Genomic DNA, 22,611 nt, shown 5'->3' with positions numbered 1-22,611 from the left:
TTCAAGCTCCGTTTATTTTCAGTTTTCGGTTATTTTCTGAAACTTCCTGGTCCGGGGCAGGCTCACTGTCTTAACCAGAGTTCCTGTAACACTGACCACTGAGTGAGGATTTTAACTCTGATTTTCTGGAGTGATGCCATATTATTTGACTTTATTTACCATCATTAGTCATAAAGTTAAAGTTTTTAGAAAATCAACTTAAATAAATTATATGATGAAAAAATTAGAAGAAAGGCTTACATACTGTATGTGTTTAATTATATGGCATGCGATATCAAACTTGAAGTCGTCATGTAATTTACCCCAATAGAATGATAATAGCCACAAAGAAAGCTAACAGCATTTGCAAAAAAATACATTGACCAGAAATGTATGGTTAGGGTTCTGGTCTTACAAACTGTGTGAATGTATTGGCCTAATATTTAATTAGGTTGGATCAGAATATTTTATTACTTTTTAATCTATGATTACTGTAATCTGACTCCCCCCAAATGCACAAACCAACAACAACAACAAAGCCATGGAATTTAATTTGGTCTTCCTTGTGTATTGCCTCAGCCTAGACAATGACTTAATCAATTTATTGAGTAAAATGACGTTATTCAAAAAAATACATTATTATGCAGTATTTCTTTTGATGCACTTGTTTAAGATCCAGTAAGCATTTTATTTTGCTGAGGATTTTAATGTACCTGAATGAGTTGTACCATGGAATTACAGATCAATATTGTGCTCTTAATGTGTACTTAATGAGTTATAGCTTTCTACCATCAGTCTTTGCTGGTACAGACTTAAAATTGTTCATCTTTTTATCAAGGTCAGGAATGCCCCATTAAGTTATTCACCATAACGTCATATTTAGTCTTTTTTGTTTACAGTATGAAAGCCAGGGTTTACTATTTGTTGTAATGTTGGTTGTTTACCCTTTTTAGCCATTTATGCGTTTATATAGCTGGAAAAAATAAAGCAAACATTTCTTTGTCCCACTGCCTTTCATTCTGTCTCCTGTTTCCAAGATTTGTTGAATTTGTCGGAACCAGACTGTGCGTTGAAAAGATAAGGTGCCATTCATCCTCTGAAAATATATCGTGGCATCTCATATTACATTCTGAACTTATTAATGAGAAGTGATACTTGTAAGATGCTTTTGTTACAATTTTACCAAGAGAATACCAATACTGATCACCTATTATATAGAATGGGATTTTTTTTTTTAAATTATAAATTAATTAATTGTAATTAATGTCGTATTTTTATCTAAAAGTAGAATCGCACCTGCCATGCCATTCTGTGACAAGTTTGATGTGGACGTGTCAACTGTGTGCTGTATATGCAACGGTACAGCATGTCATACAAAAGTCATAAAAACTGTCATAGTATATTATGAAATTGTCATAAAAAAGTCATAGTATATTATGCCATACAAATGCCACAAAGGATGTCATAAAAAATAACATTTGATGCCGTTAAAATATAGTAATGTATAAATAGATGTCATAATATAGTGTATCAAATTGTGTTTAAAAATAACGTATAATATGCCAAATAAAAATATATTATAATATCATGAGTCATATTCAAGTGTTATAGTATAGTATGCCATACAAATGCCATTGTATATTATGTCATAATAAAAGTCAAATTATGGCATGTAATAAAAAAGTCATGAAAAAATGTCATAGTATAGTATGACATCAAAACAATTATATAGTATGTCATAAAAAATGACATAGGGAAGTATACCATAAAAAAGTCACAAAGTAGTATGTCATTAAAAGAAAATAGCATATTTAGTCATAAAAAATGCTATAGTCTAGTATGCCATGAAATTGTCATAAAATATGACATGGTATAGTATGCCATAACAATTGTGATTAAAAAGTCACAAAAAATGTCATTAAATTATCAAGAAGTTCATAACAAAGCAAAAGCCACTGAATTTAAAATGTAAGCTTTCAATATTCAACAAAATTAAACAAAACACAGCTGTTAATGAGAAAAATATCCTACCGAAGAGCTTCAGCACAGTCTGTAAAAAGTTCCTCTTCTTACCAGATGTCATCCATTGAGGCCTCATATCTACATTCTGTGACAAATATGTCTTAACAAGTAAAAAACAACTGACGGATAAAGTAAAGCCATACAACACTAATACACTTTGGGGGCTTTTATAGCAATGCTTACAGTTAGCATTGACACTGGAAAGTGCTTTATAGACTACTGTAAAGTAGAGCCTGTTCTCTATACACTGGTCCGATAGGTGGCGGATTAAACCTAACCACGTTAAGTTGGCATTGCAATCTGCTGAAAAATGCAAAAACGCTGAAAAGCATGAAATCAGTTGTTCCCAGTTGTCGACTCCCAGAATTTGGCTTTTGAACAATTTTGTCGGCATAATACAATTATGTTAAGTTAAAGTGCATTAAACTAAAATATTGTTTGCAAGCTCTTGTCAAATGCTCTGTCTATACAGTAAACGTTACACAGATTTTTTTTACATGTACCAAGATTTAAAATGTACTCAACAGGAAGAAATCTGGTTATTCATTTGACAAGATAGTCTGAGCAGCCAATGGACAAATACGGAAATAACAAATTAAATGTGTCCAATGTTTTGTGAAGAAAGGAAACAACCTTCATCACGGCGAGTGAAGATGTTGTGGGGAAAAAAAAAAAAGCCATGACGTGACAATCCCAAAATAAGTACTCTTCTTGAGGTCAGAAGACCAAAACAAGGAAGTCCTTACTTGTCCAAAGTGTTATCTTAAACAGACGCAGTTTGCAGCCATGATAGCAGTGAACATATCAATAAATGATGCCAAGTATGAGAAAATAAACAAAGCAATGACTGCTTTATCAGCGTAGCATTTTATCTTAATTATTGAATAGTTAACATGCATGAAACATTCAAACACAGCTTTGGAACATGGATGACATGACTTATCGAAAGCATAGATAACTATATGATATTCTTATATGATATTCATGTTCTCTATCCGAACATGAATGCATGTTGAAGTTCTGCTTTAAACAATTTCATTTCACAGTGAAAACACCACCTGTTACTTTTGTCTTCCAATCACTGTGCAAGACAAAAACATCAGAACCCCCCCCATAAGCCTACAGTAATAGAAATGACTATTAAATATTCCCTTTTCACTAAACACCAAAACTCAAAACAGAATAAGGCTCATTTAAGTTCAGCATAATCAAACAGAATTCAATCAGTACAGTGTTGATACAAAGAGGAAACATTTGAAGGGATTTCTTTAGTTCATACTTGTTGGATTGTAACATGAAGAAATGTGTTCCTCAATTTAACGGTGTAATCAAGAAAAAAAATGATGCATTCCGTATGCAGCAAATAACTGAAACTGGGTCTGTGATGGAATGTTTGACTTGTACATAGAGAGAAAAATGGCATAATTCCCATTTAAGTACAGTTGCATTCAGTTTTTAAAATAAAAGTGATTTTGTCCCTGAAAACAGTGAAATGGGAGTTGATGGCCAATCAGAGGCAGGGCCCCATTTACAAGTAAGAAAAACACTAATACATTTACCGTGTGGTCCAATATTTCACAGGTAAAGAGAATTCATGGTGAGAAACACCATAGCTTACAACAAAAAAACTAAGGCCGTCCACATCGGTTATTTGGTCCTTAAAGAGCCATAAAAAACCCAGATATGACACAGATAAAGGTTTGACAAAGTAACAGAGAAAAGACTGAAGGAGAGAAACAAAAACAGCATGGAGGTAGAAAGGAAGTTTTTGACATCATATCCAGCTACCAAAAGTGGTCTCTTAACATCATTTTGCATTATTGCACCGCACACAGAGGAATGACAATCTTAAAACAAACACACCCAAACCACAATACACATTTTCACATATCTTAGGAAGAACAGGAGGCGATAACATCACTAGCTTACTACCTTAAATCTTTCTTTTCCTTTGAGAGTTTAATAGATGAGGGAAGAGGCAGGATAGAAACTGCTCATTACCTTTTTATTAAAAAAGGTTCAAATCATGCCACCGTTTAGAACCGATAGGCAGTGGTGGAAGAACGATTTTGCAGTATTTTACAAGTATTTGCATCAAAATATACTTGAAGCACCGACGGTATAAGTACTCATTATGCACAATGGCCCATTTCAGATTTATTCAAATTGCAATTAGTGATGCATAAATGTTTTAATTTGAATGCTGCAGCTGTTAAAGTGGAGCTAAATTTATTTGCTTTATATACTGCTGGGTATCTTATAACCTATATAAATATATCATCATTTCTTTATATTTTGTAAACCTGATGAAAGTGCTCCCCAGAAGCAGAAGATTCGGTATTTTCAGTAATTACCCAACTCTGGATAAATTTGCTGCATAGTGGAGTCACTTGTTTAAACGACACAAAAGATAATTTATCCTACAGTTTATCAGTTGTAGCAGATTTGTCGGCTACTAACCTAAACACAATTAGATTTTTATGGACTTTATCCAAACCTCATCCCTCTTTATCTAACCCTGACTGAAGGCCAAGTCTTGTAAGGCCTTAGAGAAGTAGAGGAGGAGTCCAACGATGGCTGACTTGGCAAAGATGTTTGGTGTGTTAAATCAAAGTCTTTTCTGAAGTTTTGTTTCTAAACATCAAATTAACTGGATGCAAAAGGGCTTTGCGCTGAGCCCATATAACAAAAATCTGGTGATTTACCTGATTCATAACCACTGCACTCCATCGAATGATACGTTTTCCCTATGGTCCACCTGGGATATGAGCTGGCAGAGCAATAGCCTGATACATTTCACAATCGGTACCCGTGTTTGCATGACACCTAGATCACGTTTCCAGAGTCACATTGTTGCTAACATGTAGTTAGCACTGCACACAGATGGACCATATAGTGTACTTCTCTAGATCTGCAGCACCAGGCCAGCAGCTGAGATGTTGTCTCCTCCCCCTGCAGTTTGGTAAACCTCAGTGCATACCAGCACCGGTGCTACACAGATCTCGTAGTCGCCCTCATCCCAGCAGCTGACCGGCCGGCTCTCCTGCAGAGGGATACGCTGGCTGCCTTCCCGCCGGCTAACGGAGAAGGAGTCGTCCATGATGAGCCTCGCCTTGCTGGGGTCAATGTCGTTAGAGCCACAGACATGGCGGTTGGCTGTGAGAGAGGCCTTGGCGACGGCCGACATGGTGTTCTTCCACTGGGATCCGCGTGTCACAATCATCGCCTGAAAGGCCAGCGTGTGGACATGGAGCCGAGTCAGCGGCTTAGCTTTAGTACCATTTGTGTCTCTTTCTGCGCTGCCATCCTTCGAGCGCTGGTTCACAATGCGATAAACCTCCCTCATCTGGTCAAGAACAGTAGCTACACGAGGGTTTGGGTCCGACAACACGGTGATGTTGGAGCCTTTAAGCAGGCTGAGCAGGTTGGGAAGCTCCTGTTCATTCATCCCTAAAGAGTCCGCCTGGAAAAGCAGAATCAGGATGAGTGATTAAACTAAGACCAGCCGTTAACTGAACTGTGCATCTTCTAATGCTGCCTTCAAATGGTATTGTGTTTACCGTGTTCTCGAGAAGAGTGTTATGAATGCTTCGAGTTCACGAGTTGGCTGAAGTTTTCAGAAATGGAGGAGGTTCATTTTTGGTTAAGAATATTACATTACCCGCTCGCTAGCTTGGTAAATTGTTAGCCTCTGTTGCTTCTAGACGCAGACAGGAACGTTAATAGTGATGTTGCCTAGAAGCAATGTTCTTAAGACTTGCCCCCTTGAACCCCAATCATATCGTGTACACGGCTTCCCAGGTTTTACTTGAAGGCAGCAATAAAAACAAACGGATGCCATAACGTAGCATCGAGTGCTATATTCTTAAATTGTGATTAACATGGCAAGTGTAGTTTATTAAGAAAACAAGCTAAACTAAGGGCTAAAACTTGATGTCTAAACGTAGTTTTGTGTCAGGTAGATGTCATACTCATGTTAGCTGACTTATTTTGCAGAGCTGAGAGGTACACTGGCTGCGTCGACTGCAATCAAGGAAAACAGTGCAACAGTATGATTTTCATGTCTTTTTATACGTTTCTGGACAGAAGGGGACTGGAGCCCAAACCAGGGTACAACCTGGAGAGGTCGCCAGACTATCGCAGGGCTGACACAGAGAATGACAACGCTCACACCTTCGGGCAATTTAGAGTAATCAATCAACCTAAGCTGCATGTCTTTGGACTGTGGGAGGAAACCAGAGACCCCAGAGAGAATCCACGCTGACACTGGGAGAACACGCAAACTCCACACAGAAGGGTCCTCCAGCACGGTAACCGGGAATTATAATGGATATTTATAAAATGGGCCACAAAGTAGTTACTGGAGTGGCCAGAACATACTAGTTATGTTTTCTCACTTTCGAGTACCGAATGCGCTTATATATATAAATTATAAAAAAACAATACAAATACAGTTTCTGTTGAGTTACAGATGGTTTTGTTTAGAATTTTTTACTGAAGCAAATATAGTTTCAAACTAGCTGGTATTATTATCTTGTACCTAATCCTAACTACGTCACTCTATTTTTCGTGGATAAACATTTTGTTTTTTCACCCCTGTGTTTATGCAATTGTTCTAGTCCCCTTAATGTGAAGTAATTTGTTAATTAATGTAACTGTTCAGTTATACTTACATGGGGAATGACATAGTGAAGTAGGTCTTCCATTATGCTCTCTTCTACAAAACTGGCCATCTCAAAATGGACTCCAATCGGTGGAGACGAGGAGGACAAGAGGTCCGACAGGCGGGAGAAAAGAGCGTCCCGCTCACCTGGAATGATGAAATGAACAGGTGGAAAGAGAAGAGAAGAAATTCAGACAAAAGGAAATCAGACAATAAAGGACTGAAGGAAACAAATAGGCTCAAAATAGTAACTCAAAATAGTAGAATTGTTTCAAAAGATAGCTTTCTTCAATTCACATCCACATGATTTTCTAAAACCGGACAACTGACAAATGTTCAGCACGCTCTCATTTCAGTTGTGCACACAAAGCAGCAGACACTGCTGCTGGAGATTTCAAATCAGCAACTAATAAAAAGGTTGTCTCTTACCTGCCTGGAAGGGGAAGTTATCCATCATTTGCAGCCCACCCACCACCAGCAAATCTGGTTCGAAGCCTTTGAGTTTCTCAGCAAACTCTGCCATGGAGGCCAGGTAGGGGTTATGGTCGTCGCTGTGGACGATATATCTACAGAAACAAACACAGTCAGCTTCAAATATTGTAGAGGCTTAGAAGTTATATGCATGTACATACATGCATCGAACACTTCATACATGCAAGGTAGAAAAACGTTAATTTATTAAAAGATTAAATAATCTTGCATACACAGTTCCCCTTAATGATCCCTAAATATTCTAAAAATATCTACCAAATGCTCAGCTAATACGTACCTGTTGGCTCTACGTGACGTATAGTGACCCCAGCTAGCACCAGACGGATACTCCATGATTAGATGAATGTCTGGCTCTTCTACTATGTTACCTGCCACTGGACCGACACAGTTATATTAGTACGGGGGCATGGAGGTGAAGGAGACCGGGGTGGTAAAAAGCATAGAAGGCTGAGAGGGCACAGGAGGTTTAGGTGGGTGTAGCAGTATGTGTGTATGTGTGTGTGTGTGTGTGTGTGTGTCTGTACCTGTAATGTGCTGGGACAGGACATCAGTAAAATCTGGGCTGAAACTTCCCCCGAGCAAAATATCACATCCCTCGGTTGCCATGCGACCAGCCATTACTGGGGCATTGCCGCCTACTGCCCATCTGTTTCCAGGTAGGTCCCGGGACGCTTCGACCAGCTCACTGAATAGAGTATCGTTCAGCATAAAACGCCTGCAAGACAAAAACAAAAGCAAACTATCAGTGAAACAAAGTTAAAACTTGAACGCACCAACATCATTTATCTAAAACATTTGCCTTTTGTCTTACATCATAATTCTTTTATACAATTTGTAAAGCATTTGAATTGCCACTGTTTATGAAATGTGCTGTATAAATAACAAGAGACCATCTTGCCATGGGATCAAACCAGCAAAACCCGGACAGGGGTGTAAAGTAGGGGGCAATGGCCTGTTTGACCCTCTTAATGAGAACCTGCCCATCATAGATATACGTATAAATATGGACAAGGAAGAGAAACAGAAGTAGAAACAAAGCGCATTGAGTGAATTACACCTACACATGTAGTCTGACCTGGTCTACACCTGGCAGAGACAAACAATCGTCTCTTCTGTTCTTCGCACATTCATTTTACATTTTATTGGATTAAGAGCGTCAGCATTTTGGTCTTTACAATCCCAAATTCCACAAGAAAAACGGCACAAAAGAAGCAGAGGATATGACTCTAAGCAGAAAAATACCTGGTTTGTGTCTAACTGAGATTTTTAGACATCATTTGTTATTCTTATTAACCCTCTCACACACATATTCTCTTGCCCTATCTGTCCATGATGATTTTCTAAGCATGTTTAGATGTTTTTCCAGAAAACAAATAAGATCTCACAGGCACCACAGCCAGAACAGGAGCAGTCCCCAATGCGTAGGAAGAGAGGGGCGACAAGTGTAACCGCATAAATACCAAACACTTTAGTAACTGATAAACATCAACAGCAACAAAGACCGAAAAATACAGATGAGCACTGACCAAATCAAGGTTTCTTATTATTACGTTGTAAGTATATTTTGCATGACAAATAGATGGCCAGAGGAAAGAAAACAGTGCATGGTTGTATATATATTTTATGTATGTCTGGTATAAATAAACCACTAAACATTCATGGTGCACTTATTGTATTTGTATTACTTACAGCACTAACTGTTTTTCTTGTTTCTGCACTGTACTTTGGCTCTGAGTTATGCTCTTCATGCTCTTAGATGCTTGTTTGGAAAGGAAATGTACTTATGACTTCTGGTGACTAGTAGTTCTTTTGATTACCAATGTTGAATGCACTTATTGTAAGTCACTTTGGATAAAAGCATCTGCTAAATGACTGTAATGTAATATAATGTAATGGTGGCATACAAGTGTGTTTGTAAAAGAGCATGTGACAGAGTCAGGATGAGTCAGGAGCACAGCAGCCTGAGGCGCACAACAAAGAAACTGGTTCTATCTGGACTTCATGTTCCCCTTCTTTCTTATTTACTTTAAAACACACTTAGACATGTAAACAGAAAAACTCAGCTATCAAGTCATAGCATACAGAAGAATAAAGTATTTAACAATTTGTCTGTTCACACACACGTTTTTATATTATCATACTGTGAATTCAGGATTTATCAACTAGACTACAACTGTCTAATAGCCAGCTAATAGTCACACAAACACACACACACACACACACACACACACACACACACACACACACACACACACACACACACACACACACACACACACACACACCACTTACTCTGCAGCAGCTCCCGGTGCAAAGAAGTAGGCAAAGCTCTGAGCCAGCTGCACCTCATTTTCTATGTAGTCATGGTGTAGAGGCTGGTCTGTAGGAGGGAGGCCAATCTTATTAAGCAACGTAACCCCATCCACTATCAGGTCAACACAACCGCCAAAACCTGTGGATGAGGGAGAGGGGCAGTGAGATAAAGACAAAGAAGGATACATCTGTGATAGAAAACCACGCCCACAGACAGGTATACGACTTCAAATCTGGGACCAACGAGACGGAGCAGATAAAGAGATGGCCTCCACTGTGGCTGGTCAAATGATCAAACACTTAGATACAGTTTTGTTATAGCTTTCATCTACAAACAAACCAACATGCTGCACAACAACCAGACACAGCCTACCTGTGTAGGCAACCTGTTAAGAGAGGCCAAAAGGCAAAAGTTTGCATTCATATTTGAATTTGATTTTAATATTTAACTTAGTCTGACAGTAGCTTGACTTCTAGCTGCTTTGTTTGCATTTGTTTTCCAATGCTGACAATTTGCTGTAAATAAAAAAAAAAGGACCTGTGTATATTTGGTTTTGTGGTCAGTTGTAATTATTGTGCTTTTGGTTGAAAGTCAATTGGCCAGTATTTAGAATACGATTGAATAGAATGTTTTTGCTGTCCAACATTGTTTTAGGTTTGTGTGTTTTGTATGCAACCTGGCTGAAACTATATTTCCCTTTGGGACAATAAAGATACTTTGAACTTCTAAAAATTTATTTGATTCTGAAGAATAACAATGAAACCGCTCTGACTACATAGCAGAGCGTGTTGTTGAACTGGTTAAAGGTTGGACAGATATGGTGATCACTTCTGTTATGCGATTGTAACAAAAGCTCAAAGTACAAGATTTAAGGATTATGTCAAGACAGTCAAGACACGGGTCACCTACGCTAATAATGTTGTTTGTCAGGAAATGACTGTGGTGCTTTTCACTTGTGGCACAGTAGGCCTTTGTATATGGTTTGGGTTTGAGACTGTGGAGCTGTTGCCTTTATGCCAACGTACAAAAGCCATAACCAGGGATTGAAATGTAAAAGATTGTTTTTAACTATACAGCAACGGTGGTTAGTGCATTCCTACAAGTCTGCTTTCACCATTTAACCTGTATGGTTTAATACTAGACAGACGTGTCACACTGAGCTACCATCTATACTAATGACATAAAACAGACATTAGTTACTGTGGAGTAACATTTAAAGTAGAAATAGTGGCACCACCGTGCCCTTATTTGCATACACTTCTCTCTGCTCCATGTTTGTTGATGGAGGGTCTCTGCACAGATCTGAACTGTGGACTTAGATCTGATGATTGCGCCATCGTGGTCTCTCACTCCCTTTCTTAACCTCCTGTCTTTTCCTCAACTAAACTGCTCTGTGCTGTTTATCTGGTTTCAACATACAACATTAGCTCAGATCTCATTTTTGGTCATTTAATGACAAACCTGATATTAACAGAAGAAGCTAATGTGTAACCTCGCTAGGTTAACTTAGCTAGAGTTGATGTCAAGTCACAAAACAATGGTTTACTTGTTCTTTTTATAATCTCTATGAGGCCACAACTGTTTTGGCGAACGTGAAAACACCAACATCAGCCAGTTAACGTTATACATGGTCAGCAATCCACTTGTATTGTTGTGTTAGCAAGTGGGAGCAATTAGGTTAATGGATTTCATTTTCTTTCACCTGGAGCAGCTTTCTTACTTCAATAACATCTCATATGGAGGCCAATTATTTAAGACTTAGTCAATTATAAACCCCAAAACTCCATAAGCACATAAAATAGGGTTAGGCTAAGCACCGCTAGCTAACGTTAGCTAGCACCACCTGCACTCACCGATAGCCACTTTGGGTTTGGCGACGTTGTTCATGCCGACTTTCCCCTCAGCCCGGAGCAGCGAGGACAGGACGTTGTCCAGCCGGTCGTCCAGTCCTGCGTCATGAGGTGACCGAAACCAGACGGCCAGAATAACCACGAACAGGGACACAACAGGCCCGTATTTCATCCACCAAGACCTGCCTCCTTCCTCCATCGCTCGCTGTAGCTGTCTAGCTACGGTGGCTCAGCCTGCGAGTGATGAACGAGACCTTTACGCACGCTCGAATGATAGAGAGCCGTGCGGTGGGTTGTCCGTTTGTTTTGGGAGCCAGCGTGTCCCGGAGGTCAATTAACTGGACGAATACTCCGCAGAATCGATTTAAAGCATCTCCAGTTCAACCGTGTTTCAGACTCCGTTCTAAATATTTTTGTAAAGGATGCTTCTTCAGCGTGTTTCGTTTTTTACTCAAGCACCGCTGTCCAGGCTGGATAATGGGTAGACGCCTGGTTGTAAAACAAACAACTTGTATTCTACTACGAAGGGGAGTGTTTGTTTCGCTGACAGCAAGGCGGAAGTAGCAAAGCTTGTTTGTTTTTTCTCTTAACATTTTAACTTTAACTTTTTTAAGTTTCCCAGTTGGTCCACAAAGTAGAAAACAACGTTTCTAGTTTGCTTTTGCTGACATAACAACAGCAACATTGGTGACTGCTTTAGGATGAATGTTTGTTGTAAATCAGTCTATTTTATTGCCCTTTTTGGATACAATGTCAGATGCAGTAAAAACATTTATCAACTACCACTCGTAGTTTTTACTCACAGCTACATATCCATTCATCGGTCACATCTTGACCCACATGTTCTTCTTGGTGAGTCAGTGGCATCAGGCATGCAAATCAGTCACATGAGATGCAAATTGATTTAAAATACCAGCATCTGTATTCATGAGTAACAACACAATATTGGGAACCATATTGTTTTATTTAATTCAGAACATAACAGTTATGTGCCGATATTTTGATCGATACAGGTAGACAATAAAAACATCCCATTATCAACTATTATTTTTAAAAAGAAAGTTCAATTTCTCATCCGATACTCAAAACTTAAAAACACTAACTGGCACCAATCACAATGGGTACATCCTAACATTATGGAGTGGCATTTGTGGCACTGAAAATGTTGAATAAAAATATCAAATATGAAAAGCTGTGTTCATTAAAAATTAGACACATTCGAACAGTCTCTGCTGTATTACGCAGTCTTGTAATTTCTCTCAATCATAGGCTGTGTTGTCACTCTCTGCCAGTGCCGCAAATGTGACGACATGGGGAACAAATTCAGTTCTACAACAGTGACAATATGCTTAAAATCACCTGAGAAAAATGAAATGCACCTAAATGTTTTAAAAACTATTTCCTCTCCTGTGCAACTTTGATTAACATTGCTTTAAGAGATGAAGGAACAAGACCTTGCAACAGCTCATTCACACACAAAAAACATTCAATAAAACAATGCTGATTTGTGCTTAGGCACATACTCTATCTGCTAATAGACGAGGTGAAGGTTGCTCTTGAGTTTTTTTGAAAACCACATGCAATGTGTGCAAGGTGATCAGAGGGCTTTATCTAAAAAAGGACTAAAAGCTGTTAAAAGAGTTTGAGAGCAGGCATTTTCAGTGTGTCGCTCTCTAGTGATTAAGTAATGACACCGCAGCTCAAAACCTGCAAGAGAGAAACAGTCAGTCAGCCACAGACCTCAAGCTACATGCATACTTTTATACTTTTGTTGAGGATTTCACAAAGACAATAGCTTCTCAGACTTGAAATGGGAGCTACTGGGGTGGTACAGCTACAGCTATGAGGCCTGTACACAAATACAAAGCCATGCATTCCAGTCAGGTTTATGACATTATACTAGGGAGATTGCAAGAGAGTGGCAGCGTTATACTGTAGAGGCACACAGTAAACAAACTTAAACTTAATATTGCCCGTACATAGTTTTGTTGTCTTACCTTTGAATTTATTTGGGAATCCCCGCCACAATCTCAGACTCAATACCACAGTGATCCGATCCTCGCAGGATCTTAAAGAATCCTGAAGACCAGAAACAGACCACAGGGCAGTTACACACATTGGAAAAAATAAGAGATTTGACCCCACATGAGCAATTGTTATTTGTAAGTGTCAAATATGGAGATATTTTACATGTGACAACATAAGGTATGTGCATTTGTGTCTGATATTTAGAACGGCTGCCAGGTATAAGCATTTAGGAGCAGTGAGCAGTGAACTTGGGGTTCAGTGTCTTGCTGACAGTGGGAGCCGGGGATCAAACCGCTCACCCACTGAGCTACAGCCACCCGGCTGTATTACACTGGAGGGATTCTGAATATTCCATTCCCTTCATAAATATAAACAGGAGGGCTACTGTTTATAAACTATCGGTGTACGGATGTTTGTTAAATTATATAAAATATGTGTCTCTGCTCACCGTTATCACCCCAGTCAGTGTTCCAGGAGTTGGCACAGAGCCAGTAGGGAACACCATCCTCCTCTCCCCAGCCCAGGATCTTGATGGCGTGACCACCCAACTCAGACCCAGACACATGCTGATACACACCTGCAAATGAAGGGAAAAAAATAAGGAGGCAAGGAACATCATTTTAAAGAATCAATAAGCGTTCGACCTGTTCTCAACAGGTTGTGAGTGTACAAGCACTCAGTATTCTGTGTGTTTGTACTACATTGGTCTGTTCGTGGTGCAGGTGCTCTTACCAGACTTGTACAGCGGAAAGTCTTCATAGACGGTAAAGGCTCCCTCTACTGGCCCATTCTTGCTTATCTCACTCTGAATCTGCGTCACATCTGACAGCACGCTGTACGAAGTTTTACCTGCAACACATTGTGAGTTAGGAACCTGTGCTGAGTGTGTGTGTGTGTGTGTGTGTGTGTGTGTGTGTGTGTGTGTGTAAACACAGCTGTATTTTCCAAGACCAGGGTTAGGCTCATTTTAGGACATAAACATGCTGCTTGTAGGACATACAAGAGTGATTAATGGGACATGACCGATCCATAGATAAACAGTTAGTCTTTATCAAATAAATACTATGCATGTGTAAGATAGTCAGTTTAAATGTATACACGTTAGTGATAGATAAACAAACATTTTTATTGTTGATTCTAGATTTAATACGACCTATTAATAAATTGTCTGAGTAACCAGAATTTCAGAAGTTAGTATGTATGCACTATGATCTTACACATTTCATGATAATAAATCATGCTTCAACTGAGTCTGTTTACTATTCAAATAATTGCCATTTTGTTTTTCATACTGTATTCATCAACAGAGCCACATCGAATAACATCCAAGCATTACAACAAGATATATTGTAGAAACATCTTTTCAGAGCAATATACAGTTAAAATATTATTTTATATACTAAATACTTGTGTGTATTAAAAGACACCGAGCTAATGTTAGCATGCTTTTCTTTTCTTACCAAAGTGCTTGTCCACTTTGTAGCTGGGTGTGTATCCAGCTTCACACTGTGTGACGCACTGGGGTGTATCTCCACCCTCCCCAGAGCAGGAGGGTCTGCTGCCATTCACATGGTGTTCACAGGGGGGGATGGTGTAGGGACGACAACCTGTACACACACACACACACACAAAGACACAAAGATCAGGGCTGTACACACACACACACACACACACACACACACACATGCACATATACACACACACACACACACACACACACACACACACACACACACACACACACACACACACACACACACACACACACACACACACACACACACAAAAAAACTTACCAATGTGGGAGTCATAGAGACCGCCAGAGACCAGCCCCTCATTGGTCCAGAAGTCCCAGGCAGCTGAAGGGTAGCCACCATTACAGCTAAATAGAGAAAAAGTTTGTTTCTTTAATCCACTTTTACAAAACAACCACTATGCACTCCCTGCCTCCAATTTCAAATGTTCACACTGTACAATATTCGGGAGGAACCTGCCTGACTTTTCATCAACCAATACATATTCTGAATCCTACCTCTTGCAGTTGTACTGTTTCTGCTTTTACAATATGTATACCTCATCACGAGGACCTCCCTGGAATCATCTTGCTGTCACGTTACATGGAGGCCAGTGTATTTCATGTGGATCACTGATGTCATGGCCTGATCCACTTACTTAAGGTCAGTTTTGGCGCAGATACTAATTCTGCGTATTGGATTGCTGCATTCCTACACATTATCGGACTTCTATCTTCTCATCAGGTCATTAATGGAGAGCTTGTATTGAGTTAATTCATTCTCTCCTCCCATTAAATACCCAGTAATTCAAATTTCAAACCATTTGGTTTGGTACGGATAAGGTACGGCCCACATAAAGCAGGTCACTGCGATCGTCGACTGGAGACATTTGAAGACGTTTCACACATTACAGCCTCTCACCCCATGCCACAGTTCTCACAGCAGGTCAGCAGATCCTCCGAGGAGATCTCCACGCTGACCTTAGCATTGCTGTGGATACACACTCGGTCAGAGATGGCCTCTGCAGCGCCAAATGCCTGTGGGCAGAAGAACCAAGACATGACACAGACACACTAACACAATTTGAGGGGAGTTTTTTTGTTATCTGAATTATTGAAGGTTAAAAGATAGAAGGTCTTGTTTGTTGTTCAGATTGCTAAGCCCTTCAAAGCACGTTATTGATTTGGGGCTGTATACAGTGCAGCTTAACAGCTTAATTTAACGGCTGGAATGATGACCGTGTAACTGCCACTGGCTGTGAAAGAGGTAATTTGCCATGCAGATGAGAGGGCACTTCAACATATAAAAAAACTCTCCTGTACACTTATTGCTAGTGTAATTAATTAATTAAGATACGGCCCCAGACAATCTGAATACAAAATAAAAAACATATTAAATTAGTTGAGTTTTTATCTCACCCAGCAGGATCCACAGGAGCCCTGGTCTCTGATCTCCTTCAGAGTGGGACAATTGGGCCACTGTTCTCTGGAGTCAAAGTTTGGAGGCAGCTTCAGGTCTCCAGCATACTGAACCCTGCAGAGCAAAACAGTGTTCTGGAGTCAAATATTAGTGTGCGCTACTACAGCTTACAATTGCAGTGTAGGCCCACTTGATGGATTTTCCATTCTGTAGTGGGCAGGTGGGGGGGGGGCAGAGTTTTGGTCCATGACCCTGGAACCACTGCTTGTGTTTGTACGTACAAATGTACACGGTGAATATATAATTAGGGGGTGTTCAGCATAGCAAATACTCACTCTCATTGATATGCAAGCATAATGAAATATTAATCTGAAGATCGTTTCCTGTGTTTCCCGATCAAGACTCACATGACTGGCAGCTTAGGTCCCTTCAGCAGCGTACCGCAGAGCCTCCTGATATAACTGTAGTTGACGTTATGGAAGTTGTGACCAGCCTGCGAGAGAGGAGCGAGATTACGTCAAATAGAACTGCTTCCACGCTGAAATTTTTTTTTATAAAAAAAACAAAAACTCACCTTCCAAGTAGTATTGGCCTTATTGATGTAGTTGACCATCTCATTGGACAGTGGTTTGAGGCGGGGTCTGGCCAGGCTCACCGACAAGCTGGCAGCCAATAACAGAAAGGCTGAACGCCACATTTTGCCTGAAAAATACAGAATTAAGAGGACAAGTTTATTTGTTGTACAGATTACATAATGAACTATCTGACAGAGCTCTGACAGTACACTCTCAATCATGAATATGAACTAAACGCATGAGCGGCCAACCCGGCTATGTTAAGAAAGTGACGATTACAACACAGACAGAGGGAGGGCGACTTCATGCTCTGCTCAGGTAGACATTATTCTATTATTTCTTAAAATGCTATATCAATGCTCTGAATCCCTGTACTGCACCATTAACTTTAAGTGGTGAAGGCTGAAGCGATAACAATGGCTCACAAAAGAAAAAGATACTAGAAAAACATGACCCCAAATGACTGTCCATGAAGTAGTCTAGGTTGGAAATCTTATTGAAAACACAGAACAAAAGTGAGAGAGTGGCTATATCAGTAGATTAATTGAGCAGTTTATAAAAGCTTTAATGTGAAGAAAGTCTTCCATTGTAAATAAAAACAAGCAATGACATGCCTGAACACACTTACACACACTTCTGAAACTTGAGCCCTGAAACTTGGCTGATAAAAAGCATTCACAGCTGACTAGACGTTGAGACTCTGGTTACAGCTACAAGTGGAACATGCATCAACAGAGAGCAGAGAAAACCTCTTATCCTCAGTCATGCTCTTCATGGACCTCTCAAGTAGTTAAACGTGCTGCATAAGCAGGCAGCACACGCACAGTCATCAGTCCTGTGATTTCAACCAATACCCTAGATTTATATTTACATGACTTTTCAATACTAGATGGACTGGGTTTCAGTTCCCATTTAAAAAAGCACAAAGAATAATACGTCCTCCTCGTAGTTCCCCATGCTGCAGAAACCCCCCCCCCAACAAATTCAAATGAACGCACTCTTTCAGTTTTTAGTTTTCTCTCGACTGGTACACATGAGTCTACTTTATCGGAGGTGAAATGCACTGGTGAGAGTTGGTATCAGCTGCAGATATTAGAGCACATTAGAGATCATAATGTAGTCTATTAAATAGAGGCATGGATTGTGCTCAGTATAAGCAGGATGCTCAAAGTCCAGCAAAATCAATACCAGTGCAGACGCTGTGCTTCTTCAGAAACTTGATAGGATGAACCAACATGATTTTGATTCTGTTGGCAAACACAACTTTACATGGGCTTCTGTAGGAGCTTAGACTTGTACACAGTCAGTGCATGCAGTGTCACACTGCCACACAGATGTTCTCTGAAGAACAAGGGCCTGTCTTGTTAGTAATCAGCACACCTGTTTAGGCACGACTATTTCTATTCCAGAGAAAGCAGAAGAGAATCCAATGAAAACACCTCAGGTGTGTCAGAGAGCGAGGGGGGCAGAAACAATATGAATTCCAATGAAACTGTTTTTTATATCACATGGGTAAGGCCAATGAAGTATCAAGAGCAAAAAGTACACAACGGAAAGTAACATCCAGAAAAAATTCCCCTTTACAGAATGACATCCAAACATACTCAAACCACTTGTCTTCCTTTCTTTAAAATCTAAACCAGGTTCTGGTTCTGTTTTTAAAACAGCTTATATACGATTTGTATCGCTGTGAACCATCTACATGTTGTGCAAGCTACTAACTGAGTGAAACATTTGGGCCACAAGAGAAATTTAAATGACAAGACAAGTTTATGTGTTCAGTTTTTAGAGAAGTGGTTCAACCACACAAGCAGAAAACTGCTTTGTAGATGAAACAATGATTTGGATGTGAATTTGGGGGGGAAATGAACCTTCAGACTGCTGACCTGCCCAAAATCAGACAAACGTCAATTAATTTACTTTCAACACAACGGCTACATTAACCTGCTGAGTCACAGTGTGGCCTTTCTTTGGCAGTACGCTTGCATCTCAAAAATAAGGTGAAGGGGGGGTGACATTTTCTCCCCTTGTGTGGGAGGATCAAGATCAAAACGGAAATGGATAAGTCAGTGCCAAAGCCAACTACATCTGGGTTGATTCAGCTGGAGGAGACCTTCAAAAATTGTGTTCAGCTACTTTATCTTATTTTCATATTATCATGTCTCACATCTAAACTAAACAGGACAATGCTGGTCCGTATTAGTATAACTACTGTAGGTAGGACAAAGCATTATGTTCCTTCTCTTATCAAATTCATTTCTGTGTCTCCAGGAGAAATAATTGGATCAATTGTGAAGATGCTAACAACAAGTAAACACACACACACACACACACACACACACACACACACACACACACACACACACACACACACACACACACACACACAGATCAATGAGTCACACATTCTGATAGTTCTGGTTGGGAAACAACTTGTTTCCTTATTCCTTGTCTCAATGCTGAGGACCTGCTGACAGGAAGGGGACCGATGAGGATTTACACAATAGTATAAAAAGGTCCATATCAGTTTTTTGGTTCCAAATTGTTTTTTAACAGTCTGGGCTGGAAACTGTGTCGTGTATGTATGTGTGTATATATATATATATATATATATATATATATATATATATATATATATACACACATATATATATATATATACACATATATATATATATATATATATATATACACACACATATATATATATATATACACATATATATATATATATATACACATATATATATATATATATACACATATATATATATATATATATATATACATATATATATATATATATACACATATATATATATATATATACACATATATATATATATATATATATATACATATATATATATATATATACACATATATATATATATATATATATATATATACATATATATATATATATACACATATATATATATATATATATATATATATATATATATATATATATACACACACATATATATATATATATATATACATATATATATATATATATATATATATATATATATATATATATATATACACATATATATATATATATATATATATATATATATATATATATATATATATATGTCATTTTACACAAAGACCCATATATTCCTGTCAATTCAGCATTACTTCATCCCTCTGGTGTGATCGTCTGCTGTGTTACCGACATGTTTATAACTGTGTTACCGACCTGTTTATAACTGTGTTACCGACATGTTTATAGCTGTAAACAAGTCTCAGCCCCTCTCTTTTGTCTAGTTAAAGCAGAAGACAGAATGGCTGCCTCCAGCTCTCATAAAAACCTAGTTTCACTTTCCATTTCCATGTTGTATCAATGTGCTTGGCGGTTCAGTATTAAGTTTCATGCTCATTTTAACTTCAGGTTTTAAGTTATTTTCTTTCTTGAGGAAGTAATTACACGAGTGTTTAGACAAATGAGCCCCACCTGCTTTCTAAAGTGTGTCTTATCACCTCTGATGAAGCCTAAAATAGGTCAGGCAGTCAAAAACAACAACAACCACTATTTCAGCTATGAAAACAAACTGGAATTAAACTGCTTTTAGTGCATCAAATGAGTCACTCAGTCCATAAATACTAATTTAACGTTTAATGTATTCTCTTCTAGTTTAAGTAAAGTGAAACATATTAGCTAGCTAAGCTAACGTTAGCTGTTACCAGCTAACTGTCAGTGTAAACTTAAACTTAACTGACGTCTGACAAACTGAGGAACAGATCATTTACCTGGAGCTCGTTCGTCAGCTGTAGGTGTGAACTTGAGATCTTCAGCTCCTGGTTCTCCTGGTCTGTCTGTCTGTCGCTCAGTGGTCAACAAACCTGTGATAGAGAAACGCTCCTCCTCTACATTTATCCATCGGACCACGTGAGCCGGTCACATGCATGCAGCTCATGTGACCGAAACCCCCAACCTCGCTCTTCCTTTTCTGTTCCAGTCTGTGGGTGTCTTGGTTTGTAGGATCAGGGGCGTTTTCTTTACAGACACATTGATCTGAAACTAGATATAACCGGAAAAAAACACACTTAACGACGAGAGAGTTTGATGCAGTATATCTGCAATACTTCACACTCACCGCTAGCTGGTGCTGAAACTCACCCTGTCTGACAACCTTCACCATCAGAATCAGAATCAGCTTTATTGGCCATGTATGCGTGTGCATACATGGAATTTGACTCCGGTTACACATTGCCTCCTATCGTACATACATACATAGAATATACAATAAACAAGAGAAGTATAAAAACAAGGACATTAAAGACAACAAAGTAGAACAGAGAAACTAAGCATACACGTTTAACATGTAACTACTATGTACAATATAAATATATATCGAGAATATATATGAGCAAAAAGAGCATAAAGAACAACAACAATGACAATGGACAATGGATTCGGGAAATTAGTGCAGAGAGGTCATCAAATACAATTTGTGAGATCTATTGAAAGCAAACATGTTTTGATATTTATTTTGTATGGAAATTCTAAAATCTATGTATTCGCTTTTATTATTTACTCCTCCCCCATTACTATTATAATTTTAACCTATGGTTTATATTATAATTTTAGGCTTTATTTTTCATTATTATCATTGGAATGGACGTTTGATATAATGGTGTATTTAATTCAATTCAATTTATTTTGTATAGCCCATAATCACAAATCACAAATGTGCCTCAGAGGGCTTTACAATCTGTAAACATGCAACATCCTCTGTCCCAGGACCCTCACATCGGAGCAGGAAAAACGTAACTTAAACGGGGAGAAAAAAAGGAAGAAACCTTAGGGAGAGCAACAGAGGAGGGATCCCTCTCAGGATGGACAGAAGTACAATAGATAGATGTCATGTGTACAGATTGAACTACATAATAGAGTTACAACACATTCAATGCATGTGACAGAAATTATTAATTTAATGAGAGTAATAAGCTGAATATTGATGGAAAAATTACGACTATTAATAATAACAGCAACAGTTGATACAGTAGAATAATAATGATAGTAAAAGCAGTAATGTATTGGTAATAGTAACAGTAATGTGACTAATAATAATAATGATTGTAGCAGTGGGTGTCAGCAGGCAGGACCACGGTCCAGATATAACCACGATCCATAGAAACCTGTGAGGCAAGAAAGCACAAAGGCTCCGGGGAAGAAGCAAAGTTAGTAATGTACATTGATGGGACATTAATATTCATATTAAAGTCTCTTGCTCTCACTTTTATCATAATCAGCAAAGGAAGCACTGAGTGTGCCACAACAAGTGTAAGTGCTGCAATCAAAATTGTATAAATGAATGTATTTGTAAATGCGGGGATCAAAATGTGAGTACAGCTGTCATGATAGATGAGACAGCAAACCTCAGGTACAGTTTCTACCAGTTAACAACATTGAAATGGAAGCTGAGGAATCTGTATATCTCACGACAAATCTACAAAAGATCTCTGATAACATAAAATTACATTCTAGGTGTGAATAGTTTGTTATTGTCAGTGTAAAGTGCTTTATATTTGTTTCTGCGCTATAATGTATTTCAAGTAACTCAACTAAGGCCCTCAGGTCACTTGCTATTTATCTGATTAAGACAGCTGCTAAAAGGAAGTTCTAATAATATTTTCGGACATAAAGGTAAACAATTAATGACAAGAGATCACGACATGAAGCATAATGCTCAGGACCTTTTTTACGATGCATGACAGTAATGTATGTGTATGGTTTTAT

The 22,611-nt window shown here is 38.6% G+C and overlaps 2 protein-coding genes across 2 annotated transcripts; both read right to left on the bottom strand.

Moving 5' to 3' along the window:
- Positions 1-2,835: 2,835 nt before the first annotated feature.
- Positions 2,836-11,784, bottom strand: adpgk2 (ADP-dependent glucokinase 2). Its single transcript, XM_068730840.1, has 7 exons — positions 11,324-11,784; positions 9,449-9,608; positions 7,681-7,871; positions 7,434-7,530; positions 7,094-7,230; positions 6,675-6,811; positions 2,836-5,464 (listed from the first exon to the last, which is right to left on the bottom strand). Exons 1-7 carry the CDS (start codon positions 11,517-11,519, stop codon positions 4,907-4,909), a joined length of 1,476 nt encoding a protein of 491 aa, XP_068586941.1. The 5' UTR covers positions 11,520-11,784; the 3' UTR covers positions 2,836-4,906.
- A 481-nt stretch (positions 11,785-12,265) lies between these two features.
- Positions 12,266-20,735, bottom strand: ctsba (cathepsin Ba). The gene is made up of 11 exons (XM_068730532.1): positions 20,619-20,735; positions 16,856-16,983; positions 16,689-16,774; positions 16,281-16,395; positions 15,784-15,899; positions 15,145-15,230; positions 14,809-14,955; positions 14,081-14,197; positions 13,797-13,925; positions 13,318-13,399; positions 12,266-13,027 (listed from the first exon to the last, which is right to left on the bottom strand). The coding sequence occupies exons 2-10, from the start codon at positions 16,976-16,978 to the stop codon at positions 13,326-13,328; spliced, it is 993 nt and encodes a 330-aa protein (XP_068586633.1). The 5' UTR covers positions 16,979-16,983; positions 20,619-20,735; the 3' UTR covers positions 12,266-13,027; positions 13,318-13,325.
- Positions 20,736-22,611: the final 1,876 nt, after the last annotated feature.

The sequence above is a fragment of the Cebidichthys violaceus genome, unplaced genomic scaffold, assembly GCF_023349555.1.
Source record: "Cebidichthys violaceus isolate CVI_PGR_0920_01 unplaced genomic scaffold, fCebVio1.0.p SCAF_5, whole genome shotgun sequence".
Lineage (NCBI taxonomy): Eukaryota > Metazoa > Chordata > Actinopteri > Perciformes > Stichaeidae > Cebidichthys > Cebidichthys violaceus.
This window is presented reverse-complemented; position numbering and strand designations above follow the sequence as displayed.

Excerpts from the sequence above, each read along its gene's own strand:
- ctsba (XM_068730532.1), bottom strand. The coding sequence starts at position 16,978 with ATGTGGCGTTCAGCCTTTCTGTTATTGGCTGCCAGCTTGTCGGTGAGC. Across the intron at positions 16,775-16,855 it reads AGGCCAATACTACTTGGAAG|GCTGGTCACAACTTCCATAA; the intron begins GTGAGTTTTTGT and ends CCTCTCTCGCAG. Across the intron at positions 16,396-16,688 it reads GGACCTAAGCTGCCAGTCAT|GGTTCAGTATGCTGGAGACC; the intron begins GTGAGTCTTGAT and ends TTTGCTCTGCAG.
- adpgk2 (XM_068730840.1), bottom strand. The coding sequence starts at position 11,519 with ATGGAGGAAGGAGGCAGGTCTTGGTGGATGAAATACGGGCCTGTTGTG. Across the intron at positions 7,531-7,680 it reads CCTGTCCCAGCACATTACAG|TGGCAGGTAACATAGTAGAA; the intron begins GTACAGACACAC and ends GTGTCGGTCCAG. Across the intron at positions 5,465-6,674 it reads TTCACTATGTCATTCCCCAT|GCGGACTCTTTAGGGATGAA; the intron begins GTAAGTATAACT and ends CTGCTTTTCCAG.